Below are 11,394 nucleotides of genomic sequence, written 5' to 3' on the forward strand. Positions count from 1 at the left end.
TGCCCCGAGATCACCTGAGGAACAATTAGTCTATAGAACTCCTTAGATGGATATTTGCGAGGCTAGAAAGTGTTTTCGTCATCCGGTACCTTCTTAAGCTGCTCCGAGATCACCTGAAGAACAATTAATTGATAGAACCCCTAATTGCGAGGCTAGACAGTGTTTTCGTCGTCCGGTATCTTCTCACACTCCTCCAAGATCACCTAAAGAACAATTAGTTAATATTAGTAATTAGTTGTGCCACTAACTAGTTCGTTCCAGGGCACAGCCTTGTGGAATTACCATATTATTTTAGCAAACGTCCCAAGAAAATTTGTCAGACGTACACCGCAAATGTCCTTTTTGTTAATATTTTAGTGTTGAACTTCAGACTGCGGACTCCCTCATTTTGCTACGGACTCCCTCTTTCTGAGGGTAGGGAGCCGTTGGACTCGCGTTCAAATGTTAATTTCTACCCTTGCATACTCGCTTCACACTCTGATTCTGGTGTTCATTGGCTGTGTAATAAAAACTGGAGTTAGGAGCACAGATGCAGTTTGTTATGACACGGGCTTACATAAACACAGACTCTGCAAATAATGGGCGATCTTTTTTAAAATTGTCAATGGCCATCCAGAACATTGAATACAGACATTTTACGATAAAGACCTCCCAAAACTACATATATATTATATGCGCACACGTGCATATATATCCAAACAACAGACTGCACACTGGACAAGAAATGTTTTTACCATTGTTATAACGTCCGACAAAAAAGAAGATTATAATTGATAACCAGTTGGTTTAATGACACCAATAATAAATTTTAAAAAAAGTTACAGATTCTCATGATTAGTGAATAGCATGTGAAGGGGTGGGGAGGGAGGGGGGATTCCATTCACCCATCATTCACTGTGCCACATGCTATTCACCCACAGACTGGGTAAATATAGACTCCGATCGTAATATCGTAACGGTAACTCTTCACAGCCCAAAGGACTGATACGAAAGACAGAGTTCGACGTCAATCAAAATAATGGCAAGCATACCACCAAATCGGGGAAAGCCTTCTTGATTGCACCGACCATCGCCCGGTGCGAGCGCACATCTCCCTCGGTTATAGGATTGTTTGCACCTTCCTTCGTTTTCCCTTTGCTCTTCTCTTTGATGTTGCTACTCTCTCTTACAGCTATTACCTCTCTCCCACCGCGATGTGCTGCGTCAATGCTGACGCTGAGCAACTGCATGATGCTAACTTTCTCGGCAGACATATTACTATCATCACTATGAGTATGAGACTGATGACGTCTGCCGGACCATATGTAAAATATTAGCAGTCCACTCACAACTAACACAACCATTATGCTTATGGGATTAATTTTCACGTTCAGCAACAGCATGATTAAATAGTAGCGACAGTGGTTAATAACTTTAACAGTTAACAGAATTGTGGTATTCTGTGCAACAAAACGTCCACAGACACATATACAACACCACTGATTCCATGTATTGCCTATCGGACAAGAAACGTAGTGAATTTGTTATCATTTTTTCCTTTACCGTGTTACATTTAACATTTTTTGACCTGCCGTTTTCAAAATGGAGTTTTTTCTTTCATAAAAAAAAGCTTAATACGAGTTGCAATAGGATTTCTATATGTTACTGACAATGTTTATGGAGAGAGCAAACAGGAGTTGTTTCATGAGCATGTTCCATAGAATATTGCCCCCTGACAAAAATTTCCGAACGTTCAATTTTACTGTAACATCGCCATCGGTAATATGGCTCTCATTGTAAGTTTATTTGATTGAATTTTGCTAAAGTTGTAGTACATTTGGTCTCTTGTGCATTTAAATGAGATTAGCGTAATTCATTTATGTCCTATTTATTATTATTTTTTGTTCTTTGCAAATCACTTGATCGCGAGAAAACTGCTCATGTTACTGTTACTGTTAGTTTGTTACTGTACAGACTGTACATAGGGGCCCAGGGGGCCTACAATTTACTCAATTACTGTACATACATGATACTTCACTGTACCAGAGCTCGAATTAAGCGACGAGAAAGGCAAGGCAATTTTTTTAGGGCATGTGAGAAATCGCCTTGAATTTTCTCTAAAATGGAAGGGCACAGAGGCAATTTTAAAAGGCACCAAGGCAACTCTCAAAATTTGAGAAGGGCACAAAGGTACTTTTGTAAAATAAAGGAAAACTCATAACAAATTATTACATCAACATCGTCTTGCTTTTAATGTACAAAACAATATGCCCCCATGTAAGCTTACACCGTAACACCGACCCCTGTATACACCCCTCTGCTAATGGAAGTACAGTAACAAGAAATTTTACATGCCCGCTATCAGGAGCGAATAATTATCCGATACTGTTATTATTCCCTCCTGCGACTATCGGTTTTAAGCTCATCATTGCAACTACAGCACGCACGCGCACGTGTTATGTTGACTCGACTAAAAACGAAACTAGGGCAGTAGATTAAAGGGCACCGACGGCAATTACACAAAAGGGCAGATACGGGGGTTTCTGGGGCAGTACGGCGATTGATAGGGGCACCGACGGCCGTCGGTTAATTCGAGCCCTGCACTGTACAGACTAGGTACAATATGTACTCTGTACAGTCGGTGCAATTCAAAATCACTGATAACAACGGGCATTTATTCCTCTGCCAAACTAGACTTAAATTATTGAATTCCTATTTCAAGAATGGTAACCGAGCCAAATCAAAAACGATTAGTCGTGTAGATGTCCCAATTATCGAATCAAACTGGACTATAAATAATATTAATGAAACTTGCTAAGCAATTGGTAACATAATTACTCAAAAAAATGTCGCTGTAGAGCATCTAGTACGTAACATAGAGGCCAGCCAACTGCTTACCCTTGTGGCATACCCTAGCTAACCACTTTAACAACTTCTTCCATGCATTGCAGGGTTTAATATGGCCTCAAAAATTCTGAAAATTAACATAGACCCACTTTATTTTTTATTCATTCTTTCAGACTTGGAAGCCGTCAAAGAACCATTACAAAGACGTCTTAACAGGGAATCAATGCAAAACACAAGCAGAATGCTGATTGTTCAACTTTAGCATCAAGGTGGGTTATTTATTATCCATGTTATTTAAGGTAAAGCTGTGGCGCTTCAACATTCGTTTCGACAGCAATCATTAATTTTCTTTTAAATTCAATGCGATACGAAATCCAATCACTTTTTCACTCTGGTGCAATTATCTCCCCAATTGCCTCAGCGAATTTTAATCTACTCTCGAAGGCAGCATTCCTTAAATTTTCAGGCGAGTATCGCTTGCGGCGTTTGCAGAGTGAGTGCAGACGCAGTGAGTGACCCAACCACCTCGGCCACCGTCGTCACTGCGCTATCGTGCGATGGCCCCGGCGTAAACACGATGGAGGTGCGATCAGCAGCGCTAGTTGAGCACCGCACCACGCCGCCACGTCAACACGTTAGCAACCGCGGAAACCAGGCAGAAGAAGTGCAGAGACTGCAATCGTTATCCGAGGCAGAAAGCGAAGAGAAAGAGCGAAGACTACAGTCTTTACCCGACGCAGGAAGCCAGGACGATCAGAGGTTTCCCACAGCAGGGGAGAGCACCATCCGTGAGACGCATGCGGCTGACCAAACGAGGGCGCCGCTCGCACGCGAAACTGACGACCGACGAGGCGTCCTAGACGGGGAAACGTTGCCATCGCCCGACGTGGCGCCCCCTTCTGGACTCGCCGACGATGCTCGAACGCCACGCAATGCGGGAGCGACCGAGCGTCAGAAATCTGCGAGTGCATCCTCCGATGCAACACCGCTTCCTCTGCCGGGCGAGTCGCAACCGCGCTGCGTCGATGGCAGTAATGGCGATGAGTTGAGACGGATGGGGAAGGGGCGCAGTGAGACGGAGCGCGCGTCAACGGACGTCTCCTCGGAGCGACGGCCCAGAGCTTCACAAGCCGAAGTTCCCAGTGTTAGGGAGAGGAACAGCGATGTCGGGGTGAAGGAGGACCTGCTAGAGGAGGGGGACGGCAGGGAAACCAGCAGAGACATCGAGAGAGGTGACAACGAGCAGGAGGAGGAGGAGGAGGAGCATGCAGAGGAGATGGAAGATGAGTCCAGGGAAGAGGACGAGAAGGAGAAGGAAGGTGATTCCAAGCAGGAGGAGGAGGAAAAGAAGGAAGGTGAGTCTAAGGAACATGAGGAGCATGGGGAGGAGCATGGGGAGGAAGATGAGGAGGAGAAGGAAGGCGAATCTAAGAAGGATGAGGAGGAGAAGAAAGGCGAGTGTAAGGCGGAAGGAGAGCGCAGGGGAGTAGACGTGCCACGCAGGGTAGTAGACATGCCACGCAGCTGCGGCACTGGTGTCAATAAGCCGCGCACGCGCGCTGCGGCGTCAACGCCGACTCCACCCCCACCGTTTCCACGGCGACACAGCGGCCGCATCCGCAACATGGCCCGCGTCAAGTCAGCACGGCGCGGAAGCATCCTCCGCGAGGAGCCGGTCGCCGCGGCGACGACGACGAAAAAGCCGCGAGAGCTGGCGAGGAAGCAGCGACTGCAGGCGAAGCGCAAGGCCGTGAAGCCCGTGCGATGCTCGCAGGACGCCGACGTCGCCGCCGCCGCCGCCGCCAGCCTGCTGTGCTCCGTGTGCGGCAAGGTGTTTGAGTCGAGGCGGCAGCTGTCACGCCACGCAAAGACGCACACGGACCGGCGGATGCACGCGTGTCGCGAGTGCGGCAAGTCGTTCCGCGAGGCGGGCACGCTGCGCACGCACTACCTGTCGCACCGCGCCGACGCGCTGCCGTGCCGGGAGTGCGGCAAGCTGCTGAAGAACGAGCTGACGCTGCGCATGCACGCGCGCACGCACGGCGCCGCCGCGTGCTTCGTCTGCGACGTCTGCGGCAAGGCGTTCAAGCGCGCCGTGTCGCTGCGCGCGCACCAGACGGCGCACGTGCCAGGCGGCTCGCCGCACAAGTGCGTTGCGTGCGGCCGGGATTGCCGCACGAAGGAGTACCTGGACGTGCACGTCCGGCGCACGCACGGCGACGGCAGCCGCGCGAAGCGACACGAGTGCGACGCCTGCGGTAAGCGCTTCAAGTGGCCGAAGACGATGGAGCTTCACGCGGCGATCCAGCACGGCATTGGCGCGAACGTCGCCGGCCTTCCCGCGTGCGCGGTGTGCGGCAAGCGCTTTGCGCACGTCTCCATGGTGCGCGCGCACATGGTGAAGCACGACGAGCGGCGGGACTATGGCTGCGCGACGTGTGGCGCCGCCTTCAAGACGAAGGTGACGCTCGACTGCCACGTGAACGTGGTGCACAGCGACGCGCGCGACTTCCAGTGCAGCCTCTGCGGCAAGACGTACAAGACGAAGGCCTACCTGTGCATCCACCAGCAGAACGTGCACCGCGCGACCACGGAGTACCAGTGCGACGCGTGCCCGAAGGCGTTCAAGTCGCGCGCGTCGCTGAAGGCGCACGCTCAGCGGCACGGCGCCGCGCCGACACACTACTGCGCTCACTGCGCGCGCGGGTTCATCTCTCTGCGCGACACGCGCCGGCACGAGATGACGCACACGGGAGAGAAGAACTTTGCGTGCGACGTCTGCGGCAAGGCGTTCTCACGGCGCGACAACCTGCGCACGCACATGAAGGTGCACGCGGGCGAGCGCGGCGCTGCCGGCGGGACGACGACGCCACCCGAGCCGCCGCTCGCCGCGAAACCCATCGCGGGAGCCGGGCCGCCAGGTGGCGCCACGTGCGGCAAGATGGCGGCGGCGGTGTCCGCGAATCACCTGGTGCCGTACGGGAACGATCGCGCGCAGCAGCCACCACCTCGGGCAGCGTACGGCGTAGCTCACTATGACAGATCTGCGATGGTAGCCAGCGCTCCTTGTGCGCCGGATCCGTCCCACTATTACCAGACGTTTCACTGACGAGACGTGGGATCGACGCATCTCCTGTGTTTCTTCTAAAACTCTGGGAACTACGGAAATTTTCTACGAAGCGACGCGACGCGAGGCGAGAGAATCGCATCCGATAACTGACTGGCTCTCCGTTTTTCCAGGTGGGCCGCCCGCGCGAAACGGAGGCGAAATCGGATGCTCCTCGAGACGCTGTGTAGATAGAGGGCGTTGCCGCACTGTGCAGACAGAGGGCGTTGCTGCTGCTGCTGCTGCTGCTGCTGCTTGTGAGACATGGAGGAGGAGGATGAGATACGGACCGTGCTCGGCAGCGTGAGGCAGCGACTCGCACGCGATGATGACGATGACTGGGACGTTGACGTCGACTCCTTCATCAACCGCCGCCGCCGCAGCACCGACGCCGGCGCCCCCTCGCAGGCGGACGACGACGACGATGACGACGCGAACGCACTCCGCCCCGTCGAGCCGGTCTCGACGTGCGAGGCGTCGCCACCGCTAGAGGGCGCCGCGCAGCTCGAGGTGCTCACGTCGCTGCGGCCAATGGCGGACGAGGCGGCGGCGTCGTATTCCGCACCCGACGCGACGACGTCGACTGTAGGGGGCGCCACAGCTGAGCTGGAATTCTCGACGTCGGAATCTTACATGTTGACTGCGCCGTCGTCGGACGTTCCCGTCTCGGGCGACGCCGGCGCCACCTTGCGGCTGGATGAGGAGGTTGCGCGTGGCTCGGAGGCGGGGGAGCGGAGAGCGGATACGAAGCGGCGTTCAGATCGTCGCCGCAGGCCGCCGAAGTCACGTGGCTGCCACCAGGTGGCACGCAAAGCAGCGTCGCGGCGGCCGGCAGATGGCGCCACCGGCACATCGACGCCACGCGTCGTCATCAGTAAGACGCCGAACGCTGCTGACGCGGACAGCGGCGCCACCTGCGGGGAGCAGTTTGGCACGGCGGCGCGGCAGCCGGGTGGGCGAGCGAGTCGCGACACTGCGGCGGCGCCCCCTACGCTCGGGTTTGCGTGCGGCACCTGCGAGAAGGTGTTTGGGGACGCGGCGGGGCTGCGGCGGCACGGCTACGTTCACGAGTCGAGCGGCCTCACGTGCGCTACCTGCGGCAAGACGCTGAAGAACGAGTTGACGCTGCGCAAGCACGCGCGCACGCACGCCGCCGCGCGCCACGTCTGTGCCACCTGCGGCAAGGCGTTCCGCAGCCCTGCGTCTCTGCGCGCGCACGCCACCCGCCACCTTCCCGAGGGATCACCGCACAAGTGCGTCGTGTGCGGGCGTGACTGCCGCACGAGCGACTACCTGCGCGCGCACTTACGTGATGCGCACGGCCCGCCGGCGAAGCGGCACCAGTGCGTGACGTGCGGCAAGTTCTACAAGTACGGCAAGACGCTGGAGGTTCACGCGGCGACGCAGCACGGCGTGGGAGCCGGCGTCGACGCGATGCCAGCGTGCGACGTGTGCGGCAAGCGATTCGCGCACCGCTCCGTGCTCGCCGTGCACGCGGCGAAGCATGACGAGCGGCGTCCCCACGCCTGCGCCGAGTGCGCCGCCGCGTTCAAGACGGCGGTGGCGCTGGCGTCGCACGCGCGCGTCGTGCACAGCGCGGCGCGTGACCACGCGTGCCGGGAGTGTGGCAAGGCGTTCAAGACGCGCACGTACCTGTCCGCGCACGTCGCGAGCGTTCACGCGGGCGGCGTCGCCGACGCGTGGCGTTGCCGACGCTGCCCGAAGGCGTTCAAGTGCAAGAGGAGTCTCGCGGCGCATGAGGTGAGGCATGGCGACGCGCCGAGACACTACTGCGCGTACTGCGCGCGCGGGTTCATGTCCTGTCGGCGCACCTGAAGCCGACACAGAGCGAGTGCACACGGGCGAGAAGAGCTACGCTTGCACCATCTGCTGCAAGCCGTTCGCACGCCGCGACAACCTGCATACACACATGAAGTGCATCCACGGATAACAACGCCGAGCTGGTGAGGGGGCGCCGCGGCGACGCAGCGTTGCCGGCCACAAACCTGCACACACACATGAAGGTGCATCGCACAGACACAAACGCGCAGCTGCTGAGGGGGCGCCGCCTGGGCCAGACGCCAGCCGTCGTGCCGCCGCCACCTGCAACCACGCAATGAAGCGTGCATCGCCACGAGATAAACAACCGCGAGCCTGGTGAGGGCTGCCGCCGTGGCAGACCGCAGCCGTTGCCGCGACAACCTGGGCACACACACATGAAGGTTGCATCGCCACAGACAACAAAACGCGAGCTGCCGTGAGGGCGGCGCCGCCGAACGCGACGCGAGCTGGCCCGACAAACCCTGGCACACAAGCACATTGAAAGGTGCATCGCACGGACAGCAACGTGAGTGCTGTGAGGGGGCGCCGCCGGCGGAATTGCAAGCCTCTGCCGACAACCTGCACACACAATAAGGCTGCCATACGCCCACGGATACAACGCGAGCTGGTAGGGGGGCAGCGCCTGGGCAGACGCAGCGTGGCCGCCGACAACCTGCACACACACATGAAGGGCATCGCACAGACAACAACGCGACTGCTGTGTTTGAGGGAGTGCGCCGCCGGCGACGCAGCGGCTGCCGCGCAACAACACAACCTGCACACGCACATGACAGTGCATCGCACGAGACAACAACGTCGAGCTGGTGAGGGGGACGCCGCCGGGCGGATTGCAGCCGTCTGCACGCGCAACCTGCCCACACACATGAAGGTGCATCGCACGGATAACCAACGTGGCTGGTGAGGGGCGCCGCCAGGGCGGATGCCAGCGTGCGCCGACAACCTGCACACACACGATGAAGTGCATCCACGCGACAAACAACGTTGAAGTGGTGAGGTGGGCGCCGCCGGGCGGATGCAGGACGTCTGCGCGACAAGCCTGCCACACCACACATGAAAGGTGCATCGCACCGGAATAAACAACGCGAGCTGGTTGAGGGGCGCGCCGGGCAGACGCAGCCGTTTGCCGCGAAACCTGCACACCACACATGAAGGTGCATCGCACAGACAAACAACAGGCGAGCTGTGTGAGGGGGCCGCCGACGGTCGGACGCAGCGTTGCCGTGACAACCTGCACACACACATGAAAGGTGCATCGCCGCAAAAACGCGAGGCGCCGCCGGGCGGACGCAGCGTTGCCGCGACAACCTGCACACACACATGAAGGTGCATCGCATGGACAGCAACGCGAGGCGCCGCCGGGCGGACGCAGCGTTGCCGCGACAACCTGCACACACACATGAAGGTGCATCGCATGGACAGCAACGCGAGGCGCCGCCGGGCGGACACAGCGTTGCCGCGACAACCTGCACACGCACATGAAGGTGCATCGCACGGACAACAACGCGAGCTGGTGAGGGGGCGCCGCCGGAAGGACCGAAGCGTTGGCACGTGGGGGTGGGGGGGCTGCCTCTCTGGTGCTGAGTGATGTAAACCTGGATCGGTGATGATGCACCGCCTTGTGATCTGAGTTAACAACACTACATGCTGTTGCTGTACAATGCCAGATAACTGTGTTACTGAGAAAGAACTCCTAGTTGCCAGTGACGTGTTTTCAAATCGGTGAGCTGGGGCCATCCCTCGAAAATGTCACCCGGCCAATCACACCGGAATCAAGACGAGCGAGAATTCTAATTTATTTCGCTTGTAATTTGATTAACAAATAATCAATTATTAAACCTGCACGTTTTGTTTTGGGGGCTGTCTATCGATTCTTCGCTTGCATAAGGTTGCTGCAAATAGGAATTTTATGCTAGGAGTGCTTTATCTGGTTATTATTAAGGTTGTGGTGTTGTACTACATACTCTAGCCTCACACCAACCCATCTTATTCCTACTCTAATCCTAGCTTCCACTCGAACACATCTTGTCCCTACCCCAATCATAATGTGTACTGCGACGCCCTGTAAAAAACAGGGTTTCACGGTGAGAGCGTGCGATTGGGCTGACTAGGTGTGTATCATGAGGATTCTGCATGAGACACTTGCACACTCCTATCGTTCTACCTTCTTAAAAGTTTGTGCCGATCACGAGACGAGCAGACGAAGCTAGTTGGCCAAATCATGTGCGCTGTTATTTATACAGTAGATGTATACCACAGCTTACGATATATTATATATATACATTACAATTTACATCGAGAGTAGATAATAACACGTGTGTGATGATGTGTTATTATCCACTCTTGATTACATATATATATAATATATATATATTCATATATATGTACATACATTTTGGATCGTGTTCAGTTTCGTGCTGGTGACTGTGAGATTCATACGATAAATAGTTGGTTTAAAAAAAAGAAAGAAGCATGGCATTTTTACAGGTAGTATGGTTTATTTACATAAATCACGTTTTGTTGGTTAATCAGCTTGCGCCTAGTAGATGTAGCCGTGTGCTAACAATGGCAAATATTTATTTCGCGTATGTATACATTTTTCTGCATTAGGAATGATCATGAGGGAGATAATGGAAAATAAATTCGTAGTGGTATTCATTCAATATTATAACTCGTTTGTATCATTGAGTTTTGTATAGAGAGAGAGAGAGAGAGAGATATGAGAGCGAGAGAGCGCGCGATGGGAGAGAGAGAGAGAGAGAGAGAGAGAAGAGAGAGAGAGAGAGAGAGAGAGAGAGAGAGAGAGACAAGAGAGAGAGAAGAGAGACAGAGAGAGCGAGAGAGAGAGAAAGAGAGAGAGAGAGAGATGAGAGAGAGAGAGAGAGAGAGAGAGAGAGAGAGATAGAGAGCGCAGAGAGCCGCGCGAGGAGAGAGAGAGAAGAGAGAGAGAGAGAGAGAGAGAGAGAGAGAGTGAGAGAGAAAGAGAGAGGAGCGATGAGAGAGACAGAGAGAGAGAGAGAGAGGAGAAAGATCAAAAGAGAGAGATGAGAGAGAGAGAGGGGGGGAGAAGAGAGAAAGAGAGAGAGAGAGAGAGAGAAGAGAGAGAGAGAGAGAGCGGAGAGAGAGAGAGGATGAGAGAGACAGAGAGAAGAGAGAGAGAGAGAGTAGAGAGAGAGAGAGAGGCGAGAGCAGAGAGATCTGCCTGCGGACAGGATTACCCCAAATTAAAGATCGCATACATATGTTGTCGTCGAGAAAATAAACGCGAAATAATAAATAGAGTCGCGCTTCGATAAAAATTTAAAATTGCTTGCCAATGTGCTCGCCGCCATTTGTAAATAATATTACATCCCTTAATTTACATCTATAATTATAATTAATTATCATGAATCCTATAGTTAACCTCTTAGCAGCAAACTGTGCACTTGATATTGAGAAAAAACGGTCTCCTGACGGTGCATGCTTCGGCGTACAAAGCCAGTACGTATTGCCTACACCCCGCGCCCTATCCTCGTTCACAACAGGCGCGCCCACGTCTTAACCGTCAAAAACTAACCGTGTACAACACGGTTAAAACATGTTATAGAAAAAGTTAGCGTAGTAGTGTTCGTCTTCTTGACAGC

The 11,394-nt window shown here is 54.3% G+C and overlaps 3 protein-coding genes and 1 long non-coding RNA gene across 7 annotated transcripts in view; 3 read left to right on the forward strand and 1 right to left on the reverse strand.

Moving 5' to 3' along the window:
- LOC106815251 (inositol monophosphatase 3-like) overlaps nt 1-1,487 on the reverse strand; it is a 5,533-nt gene extending 4,046 nt beyond the window's left edge. The window contains exon 1 of the mRNA XM_014819685.1: nt 1,032-1,487. Within this exon, the coding sequence (XP_014675171.1) occupies nt 1,032-1,382 (351 nt within the window). The 5' untranslated portion in view covers nt 1,383-1,487. The remainder of the gene's footprint in view (nt 1-1,031) is intronic.
- On the forward strand, nt 1,469-6,361 carry LOC106815252 (glutamic acid-rich protein-like). Of its 3 annotated transcripts, none has more exons than XM_014819687.1 (4): nt 1,469-1,511; nt 3,000-3,095; nt 3,293-4,181; nt 6,067-6,361. In XM_014819687.1, exons 3-4 carry the CDS (start codon nt 3,404-3,406, stop codon nt 6,237-6,239), a joined length of 951 nt encoding a protein of 316 aa, XP_014675173.1. In that variant the 5' UTR covers nt 1,469-1,511; nt 3,000-3,095; nt 3,293-3,403; the 3' UTR covers nt 6,240-6,361. The 3 variants fall into 3 exon arrangements, with proteins under 3 accessions (XP_014675173.1, XP_014675172.1, XP_014675174.1); XM_014819686.1 differs by lacking the exon at nt 1,469-1,511 and adding an exon at nt 1,698-1,775; XM_014819688.1 differs by lacking the exon at nt 1,469-1,511 and adding an exon at nt 1,698-1,775 and having other exon boundaries at nt 3,319-4,181.
- Nucleotides 6,362-6,463: 102 nt separating this feature from the next.
- Nucleotides 6,464-7,768, forward strand: LOC106815246 (zinc finger protein 771-like). Its single transcript, XM_014819680.1, has one exon. It carries the CDS (start codon nt 6,464-6,466, stop codon nt 7,766-7,768), a length of 1,305 nt encoding a protein of 434 aa, XP_014675166.1.
- A 1,275-nt stretch (nt 7,769-9,043) lies between these two features.
- Nucleotides 9,044-10,429, forward strand: LOC106815253. 2 transcript variants are annotated; one of them, XR_001394721.1, is made up of 2 exons: nt 9,044-9,097; nt 9,256-10,429. It is a non-coding gene; the product is annotated as an uncharacterized LOC106815253 (long non-coding RNA). The 2 variants fall into 2 exon arrangements; XR_001394722.1 differs by lacking the exon at nt 9,044-9,097 and adding an exon at nt 9,124-9,176.
- The last annotated feature ends 965 nt before the right edge of the window (nt 10,430-11,394 follow it).

The sequence above is a fragment of the Priapulus caudatus genome, unplaced genomic scaffold, assembly GCF_000485595.1.
Source record: "Priapulus caudatus unplaced genomic scaffold, Priapulus_caudatus-5.0.1 Scaffold1073, whole genome shotgun sequence".
NCBI classification, from domain to species: domain Eukaryota; kingdom Metazoa; phylum Priapulida; class Priapulimorpha; order Priapulimorphida; family Priapulidae; genus Priapulus; species Priapulus caudatus.

Coding starts and splice junctions, on each gene's coding strand:
- LOC106815252 (XM_014819687.1), top strand. CDS start 3,404: ATGGAGGTGCGATCAGCAGCGCTAGTTGAGCACCGCACCACGCCGCCA. Junction 4,182..6,066: donor GGAGGAGGAAAAGAAGGAAG/GTGAGTCTAAGG, acceptor CCGTTTTTCCAG/GTGGGCCGCCCGCGCGAAAC.
- LOC106815246 (XM_014819680.1), top strand. CDS start 6,464: ATGGCGGACGAGGCGGCGGCGTCGTATTCCGCACCCGACGCGACGACG.